Source organism: Mustela nivalis (assembly GCF_964662115.1).
Source record: "Mustela nivalis genome assembly, chromosome: 1".
In the NCBI taxonomy this organism is placed as follows: domain Eukaryota; kingdom Metazoa; phylum Chordata; class Mammalia; order Carnivora; family Mustelidae; genus Mustela; species Mustela nivalis.
Genome location: NC_139020.1, coordinates 7,660,275 through 7,682,709, shown reverse-complemented (window position 1 = coordinate 7,682,709; position 22,435 = coordinate 7,660,275). Strand labels below are relative to the sequence as shown.

Genomic DNA, 22,435 nt, shown 5'->3' with positions numbered 1-22,435 from the left:
TTTTTGCCCCTCAAGATTGGCTAGAGCATGTCAGCTGCTGAAACTAGCAGTGGGATCATCTCTCTTGGGGACTTTGGCTCTAGGGAGTTTGCACTTTATTGATCCTGCAGTGCTAGCTAGTGACATCCTAGAGGGAATTTCGCCTGCCTCCCTGGATTTTCACCTTGCAACTGTACATTTAGTAACACGTGACTGCTTCTGAAGAATGTATAGTAAACCAAAGCTTACATAGGAAAATCTTTGTTAGTGCCTTATTTGAAAATATTGTGTGGAAAATAGTTTCGCAAGTTACTTTAGACTCTTTCTCCTCTCCCCAAAGAGAAACAAACAGGAGAATGAAAAAAGGCAAATTTTGCTCAGTCATGGTTTGTTTATGAGTTCTATTATCATAAAATGTTACTGGATCTTCACATTTCTTTTAGTTAGCTTTTTTTTTTTTTTTTAAAGATTTTTGAAAAAGATTTTATTTATTTGATAGAGACACAGTGAGAAAGGGAACACAAGCAGGGGGAGTAGGGCCCCCCCCCTGCTGCTCCCACTGATCAGGGAGCCCGCCGTGGGCCCCTTTTAGTTAGCTTCTTTTGATAAGTAGTCACTTAGTTTATGGTTTAAAGAATTACATTTCTAATAGTTTTTTCATATATCACATTTTTCTTTTTCTTTTTTTTTTTTTAAAGATTTTATTTATTTATTTGTCAGAGAGAGAGAGAGAGCGAGCACAGGCAGACAGAGTGGAAGGCAGAGTCAGAGGGAGAAGCAGGCTCCCTGCGGAGCAAGGAGCCCGATGTGGGACTCGATCCCAGGACGCTGGGATCATGACCTGAGCCGAAGGCAGCTGCTTAACCAACTGAGCCACCCAGGCGTCCCACATTTTTATTTTTCAAAGAAACTTTTTTAATTATCAAAAGCTTCAGACATATGCAGAAGTAGAGCGTGACATAAGGAGCCCTTGTGTCCCCATCATCCTTGATTTCAGTTGTTAGTATTTTGGCCACCTGTTTTTTGTTTTTGTTTTTGTTTTTTAGCATTTTAAGTATAAGTAATAACTATGGTTAAAATTATTCTTAAAAAAGGAAGCTTGGTATTTAACAGGAATAAAACCCCTCAGCTAGGGGCGCCTGGGTGGCTCAGTTAGGTGTCTGCCTTGGGCTCAGGTCATGGTTCCAGGGTCCAGGGATCAGTCCCACATTGGGTTCCCTACTCAGTAGGGAGTCTCCTCCCTCTTCCTCTGCCTGCCACTCCCCCTGCTTGTGCACCTGCGTGCACTCGCTTGCTCTCTCTCTTTCAATGAAGTCTTTTAAAAAAGCCCTCAACTATACCCAAACTTTATTTGATTATGGCTCTTTATATGTAGTTGATAATTACATAAAATATTTCTTAGCTCATATAATACTGTCTGTAGCAAAACACCTTTTTTTTTTTTGCCTTTTTCACAGAAGTGAGTTCTAGAACTAAACCATGGCAAACTCAGTTGCTCCCACCAGTAGGTTGCAGATACGACTTAACTATCGTTAGTATCTTGTTTTAAATATTGAAGGTTTTTTTTTTTTTTTTTTAAGGATTTTTAAAATTTATTTACGGGAGAAAGAGAGAGCATGGGCTCGTGTGTGAATGGTGGGGATAGGGATGGGGTGGGGAGCAGAGTGAGTAGGACAAGCAGACTGACACCATGCTGAGTGTGTAGCTCGTTGTGGGGTTTGATCCCATAACCCTGAGATCATGACCTGAGCCAAAACCAAGAGCCCAATGCCCAGCCAGCTGAGCCACCTAGGTAGGTGCCCCAGATACTGAAGAATTTTAGCTTACTTGTTTCAACAAAACAACGCAGAGCAGATGTTTTAGGCAATGATGTGGTTTGATGATTATGGTTTTCTCTCCTTTTCTGAGAGTCTGTTGTGGTTGAGGAAGCTGGCCTTCCTCAACAGCATGCCAAAGAAGGCTCTTAATATTTTCTGGGTCTGGATGCTGGCATGCATACAGTTAGTTAGCTAGCATCCAAGGTGAGTGGTGTGAGGGCAGTAGTCTTTTGGTGTAAACTCTGCTGCGCAGGGTTGCTGAGCGATTGATGTTTCTAGGCGATGCTGATTGGAGACTTCTGTGAAGGCAGCACTGGTTGGTGTTGGGCTTGGAGCTTGGTGTTGACAGGCAGGGAAGGATGAGGAAAGCTCATTGAATAGCCGGAGCAAAAAAGTAGCTTTTGTCCATTGTGGCTGGAGTGTCAATTTGGGAAAAGTTTTTATAGTAGGAGATAAGACTGAAAAGGTGAAGGTAAAATAATGCTGGCGGTAGTATATTGAACACTGCGGTGTTATAAATGCTTTATGTGTGCTGTGTCATTGTTAATACAATTTTATGGGATTATCCTCACTTTGTAGATGAAGACACTTAGTCATCTCACAGTTTAGAACCTTGTGTGAGCCCACCTAGTAAGTTGTGGAGCCAGAAGTTAAACTAGGGCAGGTTGACTCGGGAGTCTGATGGCTGTAGGGCCTTGAGTGTTGGGTGAAGGGACACTAAATAAGTACTTTATTTGGTCCTATTGTGGACAGTGATCTAGTGATATATTAACAGACTCTTTTTAAAGACTTATTTATTCATTTCGTAGCGCGTGAGTGGGAGGGGCAGCAGGAGAGAGAATCTCAAGCAGACTGCACTGAGCACAGCCCACGCAGGGCTTGATCCCACAACCATGAGTTCACGATCTGAGCCAAAACCAAGAGTCAAATGCCTGATTGCACCACCTAGGTGCCCCTTAAATGATTTTTTTAAACAAAGATCTTTAATAGTTTATTTTCATGAGCTTTTTACCTATATTGGAGTTTTAGAAATTGGATGCACTTGGAGGTTGTTCTCATGGTTGTGGCTGTTAGCCAGATACCATGACATTTATATTTCATAAGGAGGTTTGGATTTCTTGGGCCATTTTTTTCCTGATTATAAGAGATATGCTTACTTACAAGAGTCGTGATGTCTGAAAAATGTAAAGAGGAAAATTTAAAAATCACCCAGAATTATATTAGCCAAAGACATTCATTATTAATAACCTTACATATTTTCCCCCAGAGTTTTTTCAGTGTATTTTACTTCCTTGAGATTTTGCTTTGGGGAAGGTTTTGAGTTCTTTCTGACATAGTATATGACGTTTTCCTTCATGCCGTGCAGTTACCGTAAGAACTTAAAGGGTTATATCATATTTTGTTAGGTGAATGTACCATAATCTCTGTCACCTTTTCTTTTTAGTGTTGAAAACTGTTGTTCCTGATTTTTGAATTATTTTTAATGATATACTTCTATATATAAATTTTGTGTTTTCTTTTTTTTTTTTTTAAAGATTTTTATTTATTTAGTTGACAGCCAGAGATCACAAGTAGGCAGAGAGGCAGACAGAGAGAGAGGAGGAAGCAGGCTCCCTGCTGAGCAGAGAGCCTGATGCGGGGCTCGATCCCAGGACCCTGAGATCATGACCTGAGCCGAAGGCAGCGGCTTAACCCACTGAGCCACCCAGGTGCCCCAATTTTGTGTTTTCTTTCATGAAAGGGATTTGAGATTGAGCATGAGGTATAATAGACCACAAGTGGACCATGAATCAGTACTACACGAAGAAAGGAAAACTGTATAGAAACAATATTTAGTGTTGCAAGGCTAGTGTTTAAGTGTACTGTGTACAAATTTGGAGATCATAAATTGAGAAAACAGGAGACTTGAGCAGGAAAAAGGATGGAAGCTGGCCAGTTCAGTTTGAGAAGACACATTGAGTGTCTTGATGTGCAGTTGGAGAAAAGCTGAGGAGTGTGGGTAGGAAGAATATTTTGTAGGCTGTGTGTAGCTAGTTCCTGTTTGTTCAGTGTGCGGGAGGAACATCATGAACTCAAGTTGGGATCGAGGAATTTAGCTTAGAATTTGTAACTAAGGATTGAACATTTTCTTGTAGTTTATCATGAGAATTAATCTTTGAAATGGGTAGGTTTCACTGTATTTAGGACTTTTTTCTGCCAGGAAGGAAATGGTGCTTTAGATGGTATGTTAAAGGTTTTTCCAGAGCTTCATTCCTAAGATTTATTTTAATATTAATTACAGTTTTCTCACCTGTTCATGTCTCCTGCTCTTATGTGGAAATAAGAGCAATAATACTATGTTAAGATTTGTAGTTTTGATTGAAAGGACAAACCAAGAGAGTAAGTATAACTCTGCTTCTGTACAGCTAGAGAAGTAGTATGCTCATGTATAAAATTGATTTGCGAAGCCCTGAACAGGGTCCTAGAAGTTGAACATCCACCTCGTGAGGCCAGTGGAATTTGAAGTAGAGGTTGGGAAATGTAAACATTAATAAATAAGTCCTAAGTGTTAAGACTGTGACAGTGCGGCTGCTGACAGCCATGCCGGCCATTTTTAAAGCATTTCCATTGGTCGCAAAAACTCTCGGTTAAGATTTTAACATTTAAGATTCTAGGAGGAAAAAAAAAAAAAGATTCTAGGAGGATTTGGTTTCATTACAAAATGCACGTTCCTTTTAGGAAATTTAGAAAATACAAAAGATAAGAATAAGTTTCCCTCAGTTCCTCTCTCCTGAGAGAACTACTATTTACTATTTACGTTTTGTGGATAACGGGTCAGTGTTTTTTTTTTTTTGAATGTACACAACTATTTCTCTCCTTAAAAAGAAAAAACAAATGTTATCACATGGTGTCTGCATACTTTTTCTTTGTTGTTGTTTGTTTGTTTGTTTGTTTTTTACAGGATTTTGACAGAGATCACAAGTAGAGAGGCAGGTGGTGGGTGGTTAACAGGATTTTGCATAGTGTTTTATAACTTACTTTTTCTGCATAGAACAGTATTTTCCATGTTGTTACTCAACTTTACCAGTGCGTTCATTGCACGTCTACTCTTGAAATAGAAATGGGAAGCTCACCAAGCAGGAGATAATGTCAAGGAGTAACAGTAGAACAAATAATTAAAAAATATAGTGGTGGGTCATTGAATGCAAATTCAGAGAGGCTGGAGTGACGTAAAGCTGGATGAGGGGGAGTTATGGTCGGTGATCTTGAAGGATGTATAGGATTTACGTAAACGGTTAGGTAAAGAAGAGGCAAACTAGGTAGGGAAAAATCATTTGAGCATTGGTGCAGAATGGGGTTAAATGGCATTTTATAGAATGCTGTCCTAAACTCTCTGTCAGGGCATTAAAATTTGATCAAATATTCTTAAGTTACAGAGGGTAAGTTAAATCCAGGTGGAAAGTCACATGCTTCAGGAAGATACATGTGGCAGTTGTATGCCAGATGAATTAAGACAAGGGATAAACTGCCTTTAAGTTTGGTAGCTTCCACGCCCGGCTGGGCTCTAAAATCACTGGGGGGAAGAGGGACTTCTTGGGTTCTTCCACATGCTTCCTAAATCAGTATCTTTGGGTGTGGGAGTCTGCAGTCCGGTTTTGAGAACCTCCCATAGTGTTTCTGACACACCACCTGGCCCAGGAGAAGCTTAGTTCTAGGGGGATCTGTAATACCAAGTATGAAATAAGGACCTAGACCAAGGTGATTATAGTGGGCCTGGAGAATAATTAAGGTAGGAGACATTTTGAAAATGGACAGGATTTAGTGAGACCATGTGGAGTAAAGGAAGAAGCCAGCAGTTTGTCCTGAAGTCGCTGGAAGAACGGTGGCAACTGGGGATAAAGATGGGAGGCGGAGTTACGTGAGGACGGAGGGGAGGATGTGTCTCTGCCAGGGGAAGCTGAGGAAGTACTGGTGCTGTAGGTGACATCTAGCAGCTGTTGGACTCGATACTGAGTTAGAGAGGAGTGTAGAGAAAAGAGTAGTTCAGCATTGTTAGTTCAGAATAAAACTTAGAAATACTTCTTTTGGAGGGAAACATGGATAGAGAAACGAGTGGAGGGGCTAAGGGATGGAACTGGAGGCAAGCCCTGAGGCTGGGGCTACAAGTAAGACACATGGGGTATTTGGAGGATAACTGATGCTCTGAGATACAAGGCCACACACATTTTCAGAATTTTTGAGTTTTTCAAAAGTGTGGTTGGGAAAAATAAGTAAAACTAAACTCATTTACTACTCTTCATAATTGGCTTGTTGGAGGAAGATGTAAGCTGCTAATAGCAGTGTGTGTTTTTGATTATTTCTGGCCTGGTTATTTTTCTGTATTTTTGAAATGCAAGGATAATTAAAAGCAGTGGTTTCTAAAATTACATATAATTATATATGTATAAAAGTACATACAACCGACTAAGTATATGTGTGCATGCACTTAGGTAAATTAATTATACATAATGTATATTTTATAAGTAAAATTATATGTGTGCGTGCATATAAATATATATGACCACTCTAGAAAAGTCAGTACTATCAGAAAGGATGGAGCAGAGTGGTTTTCCATTGTTTTTCTTTTTCTTCTTTCTTTCTTCTTTTTTTTTTTTTTTAAAGATTTTATTTATTTGAGGGGCACCTGGGTGGTTCAGTGGGTTAGGACTCTGCCTTTGGCTCAGGTCACAAGCTCAGGGTCCTGGGCTTGAGCTCCGAATGGGACTCTCTGCTCGACAGGGAGCCTGCTTCCCCCTCTCTCTCTGCCTGTCTTTCTGCCTACTTGTGATCTCTGTCTGTCAGATAAATAAATAAAATCTTAAAAAAATTTAATTATTTGAGATGGAGTGAGAGTGAGCGGTTGAGTGAGAGCAAGAGAGAGAGCATGGGGTGGGCAGAGGGAGAGGGAGAAGCAGGCTCTCCACTGAGCAGGGAGCCCAGTGCAAGGCTTGATCCCAGGACTCTGGGATCATGACCCGAGTTGACGGCAGACACTTCACCGACTGAGCCACCCAGGTGCCCCTCCAGCGGGGCATTCCTTAAAACTAGAAGGGCTTGCAGGCTGTCGACTGAACATATTCTTCTTTAAGTGTCCTCTGTCTGATAGGAACATATAAATGAATGAGATCAACCCAGATGTTGAGGTTGGGTAGGGAAATGTAACTAGGGATAACACTCCACATTAGCTCTTGCTCTGGTGTGAATCTCAGAGTCCTTGAAGTCATTTAATTCCTTTTAGAAGGTAGGATTGATTGAATAATAGGAAGTTTGAGTACATTATATGTAGGTGATGTAAAATGTATCTGTAAGCAAACACAACAGAGATTCAATAAGTCTTGGTGTTCCTGATACTTTGCTTTTAATTCCTATTAGCAGATGGGTAAAAGCAGGCTCCAAGCTTCAGAATTTATGGTAGTGAAAAATTGGAAACAACCCAAATATCCCCCAGTAGGTATTTGCTTCAGGTAAACTTGGGTCTGTGTGTAGCGGGGTACTGTACCACCGTGAAAGGAGCTGCAGGTACAGAGTGTTGATGGGAAGATGTGAAATAAACAATAGGAGCAGACGCTTCTTAGGGTATTGGAAGTTTGCGTGACCTTTGGCTCTTTATTCCTATTCAGTTTCTTCTTACTCCCTTTTTTAACAATAAGGAGCTTGTAATGTGTTACAGTCAGAATGGAGTGTGTTTATTTCAGAGAAGTGATGGGAGAAATACTTAAGGTAAATAAAGATTTTATCTATTTATTTGACAGACAGAGATCACAAGTAGGCAGAGAGACAAGCAGAGAGAGGGGGGAAGCAGGCTCCCTGCTGAGGAGAGAGCCCGATGTGGGGCTCAATCCCAGGACCCTGAGATCATGACCTGAGCCAAAGGCAGAGGCTTTAACCCACTGAGCCACACAGGCGCCCCGTAGGTTTTAATTTTAAATGGAAATGAAGACCATCGTCAAGTTCCAGCTTCAGAACAGCCTGATGTTACACGATTGGGCTGGAATGGTGACAGCCTGTGCTTTGAGGCCTGCAGGGTTTTTTTTTGTTTAGTTTTGTTTTTTAAAAGATTTTTATTTACTTATTTGAGAGAGAGACAGTGAGAGTGAGGAGAGGGTCAAAGGGAGAAGCAGACTCCCCATGGAGCTGGGAGCCCGATGTGGGACTCGATCCCGGGACTCGGGATCATGACCTGAGCCGAAGGCAGTTGTCCAACCAACTGAGCCACCCAGGTGTCCCATGAGGCCTGCAGTTTGAGTGAGAGTGGGTTGTATGGGTAGATTTGAGGAAGGAGTGCTGACAGGACAGGAGGGGCATTGACTGAGGCAGGCAGAGTAAGATGGAGCACAAGGCCTGCTGGGAAGACCTTTTTGAGGTGAATCCAGCACAAGAATTTGTCAGATCGATGTGGTGTAAGCACTAGGAAAGAGGTTCTGGGTGATTAGGGCTCGCCTTGGGAGATGGGGGTGATGGTGACATCTGTCACCAAAGACTGGGAATACAGGAGGGGAAACAGATTTTTTTTATTTTTTCCCTTGTCCTGCCTGGTCTTTCCTCCCCTTTTTGGGGGGCAGAGGAGAAGGGCGAGGAGATAGTAAATTCAGTTTAACATGTGCCTGAAAACATTGGTTTCGGAGTCATTTTGGTTGGATTTGAAATTTTTCTCTTCACCATTAGTCATGTGTGACTTTGGGCAACTTCACTTCTCTGGGCTTTAGTTTCCTCACCTGTAAAATGGGTATTATTACTTACCTTATGTAACTATTTATGGGAATTAAGTGAATGAAAGTAAATATGTATCCGTTAAAGATAAGACATCTCTTTGGGAAACAACAATATCTGGGACATTCAAGCTCCGTTCGCTGGGCCTTTGGAAGTGTGGGCCTGGAACTCTACAGTCAGAGGTGGGCCAAGCCAGCTTTTGAAAGTTCGTTTAGTTGCACATTTAACTAAAACAGTGATTATTGTTGAGTTTCATCCAGCTGTTTTAGAAAAAAGCCTTCTGGAACCTATGAGTTCACTTATGAGGTGTTTCTTAGTATCTATTATGTAGTAGTCACTCTAATAGTGGTCTGAGAATTTATGTTCAAGGAACTCAGAATACAAAAGAATACATATAAATATGTTGGTAGTTGACATATTTTGAATTAGTGATGGGGTAACAGTAATTTACATTTACTGATCATAGCTTACCTCTAACTTTATAGTCTTTCCCCTCTAGTTATAAAAAGGGTATTTGGCAATGCCTTACGTTACATGTAATATGCACAGAGGGCATTTCCGTCCTGTTTTCCTGTATTTATTGTTGTATACAAATACTTAGGGCCTAATTTTGTCATATTTGAGCCCAGAATGCAGTCCTAGAGAGGTCAAGTAACTTGGTCTTTGAGGGAGCAAAAATTTGGGGCAACATTTATTTAATCCACTCAGCTCTTAGTTCCTGAACCTTCTCTTTACTGTTTACTCAGGGTTGTTAGTTTTTTTTTTTTTCCCACATAATTTCATGAGAAATCACATCTTTCTATTTTCTTTAGCATTTATATCAGCTGTTTCCGCTTCCCACATGCCATTGGAGTCTCATAATTGTAATCTTTTTTTTTTAAATTTTCTCCAAGGCTTTGGTGCAGTAATGACTTACCTGCTTTTGGGGTTTACCCTCTTTTTAGTTTGTCTCCTTTAATTTTTATGGTAGAGGAATATATGTATCAGTCTGTTTTGCTGTGATCCAATTTTCTCTGCTAGACTGACTTGAGAGTTTCTTTATCATTCTCCTAAACTGAAGTGCTTTTTACAAATTAATTTACTGCTTAGCAACCTTCTTTTTTGTTTAGGGTGGTTGAGGTGGAAGATTGAGTATGGGGTCTTAAAATCAGACCTAGACACATGTAGATTCTTAGATCTTTGAAATTTTCCCATGACTGTTTCAACGCTTATTAATAAGAGGCATTTTGGTATGGTAGAAAATATGAACTTTGGTGTGGGACCAGAGTTCACAAGCTGTGACCTTAGTCCAGGCGGGTTCATCTCTCTGAATTTGCTCTCCCCAGCGATGAAATGGAAATCACACTGCCTGCTTATAGGGTTGTTGTGAGAGTAAATGTGTCAGCTTCTCTCAAGTATCTCAGTAGAGTAGTTGGTGCACAGTAAGTGTTCAGCAAATGTTCTTTTCCCTGCAGTTTTACTCAGAATTTCCTTTCATATCCCATTCTGAAGTCTTGTGCTTTTAAAAATTTTTTTCTTTTTTAATTTTTTTTTTTTTTACAGCTAGGACTATTTCTAGGGGTTTTGGAGGAGTCCTAAATCATTTTGGTTTTAAGAATTTTCACTTGACATCTCTAGTTAGTGAAAATGCCTTTTCTCTGTATGCCATTTGATCATCTTACTGGGAATTAGAGTTAATAGAACTTTTTTTTTTGTTTTTCTTATTAGGTATAAAACCATGTTTTTTTCTATTTCTTTTTTGCTTTGACTTCTTTGGCTGTTGTAATTATAGAAAGTCTGTTTCTAAAATTGTTCTGTGGAAAAATAGGACACTTCTGTTGCTTCCTTAATGTTAGTGTAAATGAATAAAAGTTTATAAGAAAAGCCAGTCACAGTATAATTTTTAGATAATCATGTTGGAATTTTAATGCATGGAATCAAGTTGTAGATCTATCAGCTTAGTTTTCCCTGATTTCATTTTTGTAGCTTATTCTTTTTAGGGAGTGGGTAGCTTATTTTTAAATTGGCATCTTCTAAACTATCTGATTGTCCCTTTAAATACTATTGTGCATTAAATTTATTTTATGTGGATTAAATTTTTAAATCTTGAAATATATATGCAAGACTATACAAAACCTGTAAAATAAAAAGAAAATAAAAAACAGCTGTGTGCTTCGCCAGTTTAAGAAATAGAACAGTACCTATAAGTATTACTGAAGCCTGTGTCATACTGATTTTTATTTGCTGCTTGTCATACTTACCTACTAATTTAGTTATTTTGAAGCTCCATATAATTTCTAGTTTTATGTCATTATAAAACATTGTGACATGAGAGAAAACGTCACAGCTATCATTTAGTTTATTAACTCCTGAGTTAATCTGGATTTGCCATATCATGCTAATGCATTCATTTCAATCATTGTTTTGCCAATCTTCATCTTTGAGGATTAGCATTAATTATATAAATCTCAGTCCATCACTGCTTTTAATTAGTTGTCTCCATGTTCTCCCTCTCTCTCCTTCACCCCCCCCCCCTGTAGAGACAGGTGCCAGGAGACTGAATCTGATACCTATGGGGGAATTCCAGGTGTTTAAACTCAGCCTGTTGAAATTTTCTCCCTGCTGCTGTAGGTTGTTACTACTGTTATGCAGTGATTTTCAGACAACTAAAACAGGCTTTGTAGGTTTAGCTTTAAAAACCAGTTAAGCTCAGTTTCTAGATTGTTTGTAGACTGTTATGTTGCCTTTGGCAAAATGTGAGCTAAAGCATACAGCAAAAGATTTAGAGGATTATAGGAGGTTCCTGTGGTAAGGATAGTAGATGCTTTTCATTAGCATCTAATTTAGCTCTATAATTGTGAATGACTGCATTTGTGGGGGGAAAAGTTGAAAATTCACTGGAGATTTTTCTCAAAAATTTAGAGGATGATGGATTTTTAGTCTTCTTTAGAAAGAAAATTGTATTTATAGTTTGCAAAGTAGCTTTGGTGTTTGCTGTTACCTGCTTATTGTCATAAAACACTGACCTGATATAAACATATTTTTTTTTTTGATAAGTGAGCAGCCTGAAGGATATATGGAATTATCACTAGAATCTTAATTTAAAGCAGTCCAAGGTCAAGACTTAAGGAGTTTTAGCATTGCTCAGTAGATGATGGTTTAGTTGCCGCATATGTCAACAGCAGGTTTTGTAACTTGTAGATTTGCTTTACCCTTTGTTAAAGGCTACTTTTCAGATGAGTAGTGAGGAATGGTTGACTTTTCTAAAAGATGTCCTTTTTAGGTTCAGACAATTTTGATGGGTGCTTCTCCTGACGCCCAGTCACTTGTACTCTCCTTTGTGCCACCGGCCCACTTATATTCTTACCTTTAGATGTTTTGTACAGTAAGGATAATCTGCTACTTTCTAACTGCTTTTAATAGGATACAAAATGCTAATGGTTTATCTGATTCTGCTTTTTTCTTATGAAGTCCTTTGGTATCAGCAGTATCTATCCTGTCGAAACCATTCAAGTTGGCAAAGTGTAGATAGCATTGTAAGTAACATTTTATAGGTGAAGAATGGGATGTTGAGAACCTAAAAGACTTGATAATATATAATTCATAGCTAGAGATTTAATTCACATTTCCTGTCCCCATGGTCCATGCTAGAATGGTAAAGATGATTTATGGGAGAAAAATGGTTAGAAAACTATGTCTTTGAAGTAAAAATCATTACTCCTGAGAGTTCAAATACTGTTACTCTTTGGAATAAAATTGTTTTGATGTAGTACTTTAATGTTCATTCATCCATCCATCTGTCCACACAACCTCCGGAATGGGTATCAGTTGGTCCCACGTCTGAGGTTTTACCATAGCATCTAAACTGGAAATAAGTTCTTTAGGAATGGGGTCTGGAATATAGGCAATGATCTTAGACACAGGCAGTTCCTAAGTTACAGATAATTCATATATTTACATCCCCGTCTCTGAGCTGCACTTCCCGGTACTGCTCTTGGGAGTACAAACGTCCAGTTTTTAAAGAAGCTGGGAGTGCACAAATGGAGAAAGGAACGAAGAGCAGAAATATTTGGGGGCAATAAATATACATTTGAATCTGTATTATGACCATTTCCTAAAAATGTTTTTCTTCAAGCTACCTTGGTCATTGTAAACTTTATTTTATAATGTGATTAGAATTCTACCAGTTAGGAGTTCATTTGGACTAACTAGTAGCCTCCTTGTTGAGAGTTGCAAACATGAAAGTAAATTATTTCAGTCCACTTGATTTCTTTCTATCACATACCTGAAGTGAGGTAATAGGAGTTTTTGATGGCAATTGAGGAACACAGGACTACTTAGGAGAAAGGATTACAAAGCTGGGTGATTGGGATTCCCTAAGGTAAAATTTAGGGAATTAGAGATATCAGGAGTTGAGTACTAACAAAGGAAAACAACATATATTTGAGACTTTCTTCAGAGAGAGAGGATCTAGAATTGGTTACTTTCTGTATTTTTAGTGGTCCCCAGTGTCCATGATCAGTAATGTCTTTTGGTATCAGTAAGTTTCTTTTGGCTGGCTTGGGAACTTGGCCAACATAAGCAACATTGTTTCATTAATAATATTTATTGAATTCCATAGTATCAATTTAAAAAGTATATTTTTAGGCTGAATATAAATAAGGTGTTGTAGCCTGTGCTTGGTCTAGTTTCTTCTCTAGTCACTTACTCTCAGTTGATAACAACATTCAGGTCGTTTTTGTTTTCCCATCAGTCATTATAAATTTTGCTGGTCATTTGTGAAATACCAGTGGAAGTAGTAAGTAGGAGGTACAGTGAAAGGCTGACAGTAAAGTAGAAGAAGCCACCTGGAGAGCAGAAAAGGGCTTGTGGGCTTAGGGGAGCAGTTATGCACAGTGTCTCAGAACTTAATTTACAAATAACAATTGGTAGATTGATACGTTATCCTTCTTGTAAAGCAGCTTGCATTACCTCTGCTTACCTGATAGTAAGCCACGATAAAAAGTGACTTTATATTCATACTGATTTGTGAATTGATGGATATTAGAAAATGTAAATTTTTCCCAGATATATAGAATAGCAGAATATTGACCCCTTAGTTCATACCTAGAAATGCCTGAAGTTTCATTGGTAGTAGGCAGATTTTGAAACTTTTTCTTCCTGACAGTTGAATACTTTACATTTTATATATATAATTGATTGTCATTAATGGAAATTATTTTCAAGTAAGCATAAATAAATGTTAGTAAACAAATTTGCAGATAATTTTATCTCTGTTTTGGGGATTGTAGTTGCATTAGATGTTCCTCAATAGGGGTAATTGTCTTGCATCCTTATCTCTTATCATAATCTGTTTTTCTTCACACAGTGTTATAGTTTTGCTGCTGGACTCTTCCCTCCCTCCCCCCACCCCATCAGGATGATATGAGACTTGAAAGAAGACGATGCATACAGGTGACTCAAGTTTTGAAATACAGTAAAGCTGTGGCTGTCTGAGCGAATGTGGGAACTGGTGCTGTATTTTGAATGCGGGAGCTTTCTGATAAACAGCATTAGTGGGGGGAATTATATTTAGATCAATAAATACAAAGTTGGGATATTTAATAAATGACTTTGGGAATCCGTTTGATAATTAGTGACTTACAGTGTGGTATTCATACAAGTACATCACAGTGATTGTTAGGATTGCTGGTCTTGACCTTTTTGAAAGTGGTTGGTTGGCTAATACTCTTGAGAATTGAAGTGTTTCTGTTTAAAATAAAAAATAAAAATTCACTAATATTCACCTTTGTGGTTGAATGTGTGTGTCCTTCAGATCCCCATTAAAATAGAGCAAATCTTTTAAAGGCATGTGAAGTAGGTGTTAGTAGTGTATCTAAGACCGACAGTTAAATTAAGGGTATTACACCCATGTATATAATTCCTTGGAATAACATGGTCTGGGATTTTGTTTTTTCTTCCCTTGTTCCCGCCTTCATCCTTTCTTCATCCCTCTCTCTTTTCTTTCTTCCCTTTCTCCCTTTTGTTATTTGTATTTATGCAGGAGAAGCATTATAAAGGCATTTTGGAAAGAAGTTTTTGGATTGCTTTAGTATGAGTTGAGGTGATCTTAGTGATGGAAAGTGGGAAATTGGAAGCTAGCTCATCTGTGACTATGTTCGGACTCTTGAAAATACAGGGTAGTTAATGGATAATGTGTTCACTTTCAAACCTGTAAATTCCTTAAATCAGGCTGATTGTGAGGTGTTTTGTTTAACCAAGTAGCTTATATTTGCAGACTTTGTCAGGATAGTCTTAATTGGATTATATTTATAAACTGTTTGAAAATGTGGTCTTTAACTGGAAAAGAAGTAACTACATAAACCTCCTATAGATAATTAATTATATTATTGATGTAGCTGTTAAAGTTTTTGTGACTAGTTTTTCTTTTTGGTGATCTTTGTTTTCTAAAGGAAAAATTGACCTTTTTGACTTTAAAGTGGGAATTAAAAACATGTCTCTATTATTTTGAATGAAGGTATATGTTTGAATATATTTTTAAATTAAGTTATAGATCAAATAATATTTTATATTCACGAGGGATTCAAAGAATTTGATGGTAATTTCTTTTTTAAGTAAAAGGTGATTGAGTCATCCTTTGTGCTCTGTCTCTCAAATGGGCACATGTGTGTCTGCCTGTGCAAACTAGAGCTGTGCCGGGTATGCATTCTGGCCGAGGGGCTGAGAAAGTTAACACAATGCTGAGGCTGAATCGCACCGTTGTAGCAAAATAAATAGGAATATTTGCAGAGAAATATTTTAGAATTTTATGAAAATTTTGTTGTCAGATTTTTAAGTTTGACCTTTTGGTGCAGGAACAATTTCTCAGCACTGTCAGCTCCTGGATTGCTCGTTGGGCACTATACTGCACATTGGCTATACCAAGTAGATGCTCACTTTCAACTGAGGTCAGTAGAGGAACAAAGTATTTTGGGGGTTATCTCATAGATTGATCCATGGATATTAATGATCTTGGGGATTTTCTCTAGTGAAATTTGGAGGTGGCACAGTTGCTGTTTTATTTCCACTTTAATCTTTAATGATACGAAGCATTCCTAAATAGCTCTTTTTCTGGAAAGGCTTATGGATGAAATGAAATACATTTATAAAGGTTACCTAGTTAATTTCATGAGTTCTGGGAGACCAAAAAAAAATTCTACAAAGATTGGATTTATGATATAGCCCAGTCTCTCTAATTTGGCCTTGTAGTCTTTAAAAACTGTCAGCATTTATTGGCTTATAAAGGAAAAAAAATACTCAAGAAGGAAGATCTAGCTTTCTGTAATATATGTATTAGCTCTTGGTGTATTTCCCTTTTAACAGTTTGCAAATTAATAATTGTTTTTGAACATAAAATTAGCAGCTGTCCTAATCATCATTAATTAATGCAGCAGTTTGCTCTTGTACTACTGTGCACACATATTATTATACTTCAGCTGATAGAACTTTAACACATAAAAGCTCATAAGGAGTTTTTCAGTGAAAGTTATTTCTAGAATGCTTATGCATACTTGAAAGTTAATATTCTGTTTTCCCTGGGCTTTTGTGGTACTGACTTTATGTTGGTTAGACGTGATGATACCCTCCTCTCTCATACCATTTCATCAATTAAGCGCAGGTACAGGGGTGCCAGAAAGCATGTTGAAGTAGGTGTTGACTGATGATTGGTCTTTCACTAGCAAAAGCTTTACTAATAGATTTTTACTGAACACCAAGCCAAAGTCCAACTTTGATGCATCTCTAATACTTGTGTACATAGGTATTCTTGTACTTGTTTAATTTGTGGTTGTTTTTTGCATATTTAAAAATAAGAATATAAAGTTAAATTGGGTTATTTCTTGATTTTTGGATGAAAAATTATTTGTGACCAAACATTTATTTGGTTAATTTGTACCAGGTACTATAATATATGTATATGTATGTAACATATATAATACATGATATGGGTGCTCAGCCCACAAGGGTCCTCCTGCTTAGGAATCCAGGAGCACAGTTTAGTTGGAGGAGGGGGCAGATACGTAAGAAATGATTCAGTGGATATTTATGATAAGTTTTCAAGACTTATGTATTGAATTTAAGGCATCTAGAGCAAAACCAGAAAATACTCTTTGGTTAATAGCATTCGCAGTACTGGCCTCGCCTGACAGCCACATGCCCATGTCACCAGGATCTACATTTGTGTCCCATTACTTTCTCCTGCGCTCCAGACTCAGCGGATGCTTCCTGGATGTCTCTTCTGCACACACCCCTTCACTCCCGTTCATTCCTGTTAGAGAGGAATGACATTCTACCTAAGCATACCATTATCCTGGGAACCTAGGATCATTTTTTACCCTTTTGAACTAAGAGGTAACTAGATTTCATTTATTTAAAGGATGTAGAATCACTTACTTCTGAGATTGCATGCCCTGCCTCAGAGATTACTGTGTACATTAACATAAAAGCTCTTGTATTTTTTTCAGTTTACTTGATAAAAGGAGCTCCCCACCCTTTTATTTGTTATTTGTGCTCATTAGCATCCAATATTTCTGAAAAGCTGTGAGATATAGCAGTTGATGCCATTCTTTATTTTGTTGACATGGGCTTCTTTAACAATTAAAATTGTCTTTGAACATCAGTGATAAGCTTGTCACTTTAAAACTTGAAATAGTTCTAGAACATAAAGAAATACCACTTTTTTAGGAGGAATGCATTGGAGATTTATTTTAAATTGTGCCGATTTGTTCATAGAGTTGTTATCGTATTTCTTTTTTTTAAAGATTTATTTATTTAGTTATTTGACAGAGATCACAAGCAGGCAGAGAGGCAGGCAGAGAGAGAGAGAGGGAAGCAGGCTCCCTGCCAAGCAGAGAGCCCGATGTGGGGCTTGGTCCCAGGACCGTGGGATCATGACCTGAACTGAAGGCAGAGGCTTTAACCCACTGAGCCACCCAGGCGCCCCCGTATTTCCTAAATGTATGAATTTAAGTGCTTAAAACTAATACATCAGAATTGAAAGTTTTAGATTATCTAATTTATTTTTAAAATGTCAGTTTTACAGGGCAAGGTTTGCATAGTTGAGCTGTCAGAGAAGTATAGTATATTACTATAGAACAGTTAGAAGCCAGATTTGTAAACTTCAGAAAAGAACGTTCAGATCTCACTCAGGTGCAGGGTGTGTTGGGTGTGTACCTTTAAATATTTGGCACATCTTGCCCACTGACTCCTTTTGGAATTGTTCTTCACACGGCCCTGTGCATCTGGTCTTTCTGTGTTTTCTTTTTTTTTTTTAAAGATTTTATTTATTTATTTGACAGAGAGAAATCACAAGTAGTCAGAGAGGCAGACAGAGAGAGAGAGAGGAGGAAGCAGGCTCCTGCCGAGCAGAGAGCCCCATGCGGGACTCGATCCCAGGACCCTGAGATCATGACCTGAGCCGAAGGCAGCGGCTTAACCCACTGAGCCACCCAGGCGCCCCTGTGTTTTCCATTCATTTCTGAACCCAGGGCTATCAGATTCCATTCTAATAATTCAATAGATTTATTGTTTTTGGTGAAAGATAAACCCATTGGATTTATTTTTGCTCTCAGGCTTTTACTTTTTCTCCTTGTTTATTAAGTAATACACAGTCACTGAAAAAATTTGGAAATTTATAGGAATATAGATAAGTAGAAGGAAATATACCCAAAGTTCTGTGTACTTCATTCTGGCACATTCTCTGTCAGTTTTTGGTTTTCTGTGCCATTTTTGACACTCAGGATGGTATGCTTGGGTTAGAATGTATTTTATATTATTTGTATTTTCTCTTTTTTTGGCTTAGCATTATATCGTAAGTATTTCCCTTTGTCATCAAAACCTGTAGTGGTCTGCTGTCATTGTAAATGTGAGCCAGTTTAGAGCACTCGGAACCATAACTGTCTTTTGAGGGTGAATTACTTCTAGAAGCTCATTTTAAAGTGTGTTGATTTGAGACTCTTTCATAATATGATCATTTACTAGTTAAGCTTGTTTTTTTTAGTAGACATTGTTATTTTTTAAAATTTTCCTTTCCATTTTTTTAAAGCACTAACATCTGTTCATAAATTTTTGGTTGTATGTTAAGTTACTTTTTTATAATTGATTCCTAGGAGTGTAAATATTGGGTTATAGGGTTTGGAAAATTTTAAGGCCCTTGATAACAACTTTTCAGGAAACTTTTTGTTGATATGTACCAGTTTACACACACTAGTGTTACATAATTGTGTGTTTTCTAATATATCTTTGTGAGCAGTGAGTATTATAGTTAAAAATAACTCTCTAATTCAGTTGGCAAAAAGAAGAATCTCCTATTTTGGGAAATAGAAAAGTGATAGTGTATACTCAGTGCAGGAAAGAGTTCCCCATGCTTCCGAAATGTGTAATAAAGTAAGAGGTGCCTGGCTGGCACGTTTGGAAGAGCATGTGACTCTTGGTCTCAGGGTGGTGAGTTCGAGCCCCATGTCCCGTGTAGAGATTACTTAAATAAAACTTAAAAAAGGAAAAAAAGAATGCATAAAGTAAGCAATAAACCTAACACTTCGGTAGATATTCTCCTTCCAGGATTATTTCTTTCTAGCAAATCATTTTTAGTTAATGCCTTTATAGCATTTGCATACATTTGCTTACTGTTTTTTTGTTCCACCTGGTCTGACAGTTCCTCAAGATCAGAGCGAGATGGCTTATCTTTCTTGTATGCCCCGTGTCTTTGTAGCAGGGTTCTTGGGACATTAAAAGGTAGCTCAATGAATCCTTGCAGAAAGAGCAATTTTTGCCATCTCAGCCCCTAAAAATATCTTAATGTGAATGTCTGCTCTAATAAATTTCTTAAAATGGTTTTAAGACATCCACATTATTTTCCTCTTATATTTCATATTTTAATTATTTCAGCTTCTGGTTTTTAAGTGAAAGCAATTAATGATTGCATCCTGTTCATATCACATAAGAGAACATATGATATGTGTGGAAATGAATGGGAAATTCAGGGTTAGCCACATTGCAAAGTTGCATTTCTTAGTGTTTAGTGCCTTTATTTTAAAGTGAAAGCAAATAAGTTCATATTTGTTAGTATTAGATTTTCGGATACCTACTAAATGGACCTCCAAAAGAATGTTTGAGCTCTGAAAAGATGATAGCAGGGCAGTTTTTTGAATCTCTGCAGTTTTCTCTAAAAACAGGGTAGCTAGAACAACAAAACCAAAAACTCATGTTCAGCGGCCTCTACAAGACTAGGTGAACGGTATCCCCACAAACCCTAATATAAGTGGGTGGGAGCAAGTCCCCAATAACTGCAAGACCTGCATGATGTCAACATTTGTACGGAAGAATGCAGAAGGAAGCAGCAGGCTATCAGAAAGGCCTGAGAACAAGAGAGAACCTCAAGATAGCCAACAAAACTCCCTGCAGAGTGTGTCAAGCAAGTTTGAGAACAGCAGCAGAGACTTAAGAGGTTTCTCACTTCCCAGGATACAAGAGGTGCATGGGAGTTCTTTGGGGTCAGAGCTATCTCGTCCCTATGAACTTGGAAAGCCAGTTGAAGGTCCCTTCCTGGCCAAAGCCTCACACCTCCGGAGACACTGCTGGGAATAGAATCCACATTAAGCAGGGTGGAGGCAGGGGAGGCAAAGGGAAAAAGGTCAGATAAAGTGGGAGAAGGGGAACACACAGGAGATCTCATTTATGAGGCTGCATTTTAGTACCTTTCATAAAAACAGGAAAGACTATTACTAAACAGAAACGCTAGCTCCTTCAGTTTTCTACAAGTTTTTTTATTTTATGTGAAAATGAGCAACAGACAAGGATCATAGTCAAATTTCTCACAGAGGGTTTTTTATTTTGTTTTGTTCTGTTTTGTTTTGGAAAGACAGCGAGTGCGTGAGAGAGCATAAGGAAGGGGAGCTGGAGAGGGAGAAGCAGGGAACCTGAGGTGGGGCTCGATCCCAGGACCGTGAGATCACAGCCTGAGCGGAAGGCAGATGCTTACCCGACTGGACCACCCAGGCACCCCTCCCACAGAGTTTTTGTAAGAAGAAAGGAATAAGGAGCAGAATAATATTCGTGCAGACCATGAAAGTGTGCCAGAAAGAAATGTCCCTGAAACTAGTGAGAAAACTATAACCTAATGTTTCAGAACAAACCCAAGCAAATTTAGAAAGTGATAAAAATATGAAAGAGCAACATAAATCTGAATAGGGAAGTCTTAGAAATGTGATAACTGAGGAAAGAGAAATTTTCTTAAAAAGTCACTAATAAAATGAAACCGAATCTAGAAGGAACACAAGCATGAAAAAGCACGTAGAGAAATTTAGAGAAACTGAAGAGAAATCGGAGAAAAAAAAATTTAAAAAGAATGGAAGAAAAGTAAAGAACCATTAGAAAAAGATGATAGTTGCTAAAGACCGTACGGGATCAACTATAGAGTAATAAAAGATCTTGAGGAAGAACCAAAGCACTTAAAATAAGTACTAATAATTAGAGTTGAAATAAATTTCCTGAAATAAAAAAGGATTTGCCAGCACAATTGGAAAGGGCATGTTGTATGCTTATGTAAATAGATCCAGAAATGACCAATAGGTGGGCATATTTCTTAAAAATTACTGGACTTGAAAGAAAAGAAGAATCTTGGGGTAGCTAGGCAAAGACCCAAGTCATTATTAGCAGGAAAGGGTATTAGAGTATCTGATTTTGATAGCAACACTTTATGCCAGAAGCAATGGAGGTAACGCCTATTATTTCAAGGAAAACAAAAGAGAACCTGGAGTTTTATAACCAGCTAAATTGACTAAAGTGTAAAAACAGACAAAGTGTTATGAACACATGTATGAAGTTGGGGAACTTCTGTTTCTTTGAACACTTCTTGAGGAATCAGCTAGAGAGTAAACTTGGGCAACCAGGAGGACTTTAGGGACTAGATGTAAGGGAAGGTGTGATACTAAGTGATGATATCTGTGAGTGTGATACATGATGCCTGTACTCTGCAGTACCAATAACCAGAAAAATAAAAGGAGAAGAAAGTTGCTGTTTGCCTCATAGTTATTAATGGGGAGTGAAGGGATATTACTTTAGAACAGAGGCTTGGAGAAGAGGAAAGTTAGGGGCAATCAGTAGGGCATACTTCTTCACCTCAAGACACATAATGAAAAGAGAGGGAAAGAGAAGATATTTGGGGGTATGATATAAATACATTAATATAGAATTAACCATCAGTACAAAGTACAAGCTCCAAATCTCAGTTTCTTCCTGTGGAGAATAAGAAGCATAATGATGTATAATAATACTTCATAATACGTGGAGTACAGGGTGTGTATGTTTCACTTGCCCGAGAAATGTGCTCTTTCTTTTACTAGTATTATCTCTCCATCCAATTATTGCCGTACTAGCTATGCATATTTCAGGCTTGCATTTTCTCTTTTTTTTCTCTTTTCTCTTTTTTTTCTCTTCTTTTCCTTTTTAAAATATTTCATTTATGTATTTGACCAAGGGGGAGAGAGAGAGAGAGAGAGAGAGAGCACAAGCAGGGGTAACAGCAGAGGGAGAGCCATTCCAGGACCCTGGGATCATGACCTGCGCCAAAGGCAGATGCTTAACCCACTGAGCCACCCAGGTGCCCCAGGAGTTTGCATTTTCTCAAATTTCTCCTGTATTTGAGAAATTGACATGTCTTCTCAAATTACATGTTAATGTCTCAAATTTTTATATTCTTGTATTATCAGAGTTACAGTCAATTCAACTTTCTATCTCATTTACATTTGTGTTGAAGGGCTGTTTTATTTTATTAGACATTAGAATTATGCAACTTTGTGGCCTACAGTTTGGACTTGGAGTTAGGCAAAGCATTTCCAGGGGCAGGTTAGTAGGGAAAAAATGTGATGGATAAAGGCTTTTTTTTTTTCCTGGGG

The 22,435-nt window shown here is 38.1% G+C and overlaps 1 protein-coding gene across 26 annotated transcripts in view; it reads left to right on the top strand.

Moving 5' to 3' along the window:
* The window catches only part of DYRK1A (dual specificity tyrosine phosphorylation regulated kinase 1A), a 145,970-nt gene that overhangs the window by 40,847 nt on the left and 82,688 nt on the right, over positions 1 to 22,435 (top strand). For 12 of the 26 annotated variants that reach the window (XM_082722241.1, XM_082722246.1, XM_082722245.1 and 9 more), the window contains exon 2: positions 13,873 to 13,958. The exons of 8 other annotated variants lie outside the window; for them this stretch is intronic. In XM_082722241.1, coding sequence (XP_082578367.1) covers positions 13,949 to 13,958 — 10 coding nt within the window. In that variant the 5' untranslated portion in view covers positions 13,873 to 13,948. Of the gene's footprint in view, positions 1 to 13,872; positions 13,959 to 15,358; positions 15,452 to 22,435 lie in introns of all 26 variants that reach the window. 6 more of the 26 variants (XM_082722226.1, XM_082722229.1, XM_082722225.1 and 3 more) reach the window with 1 other exon arrangement.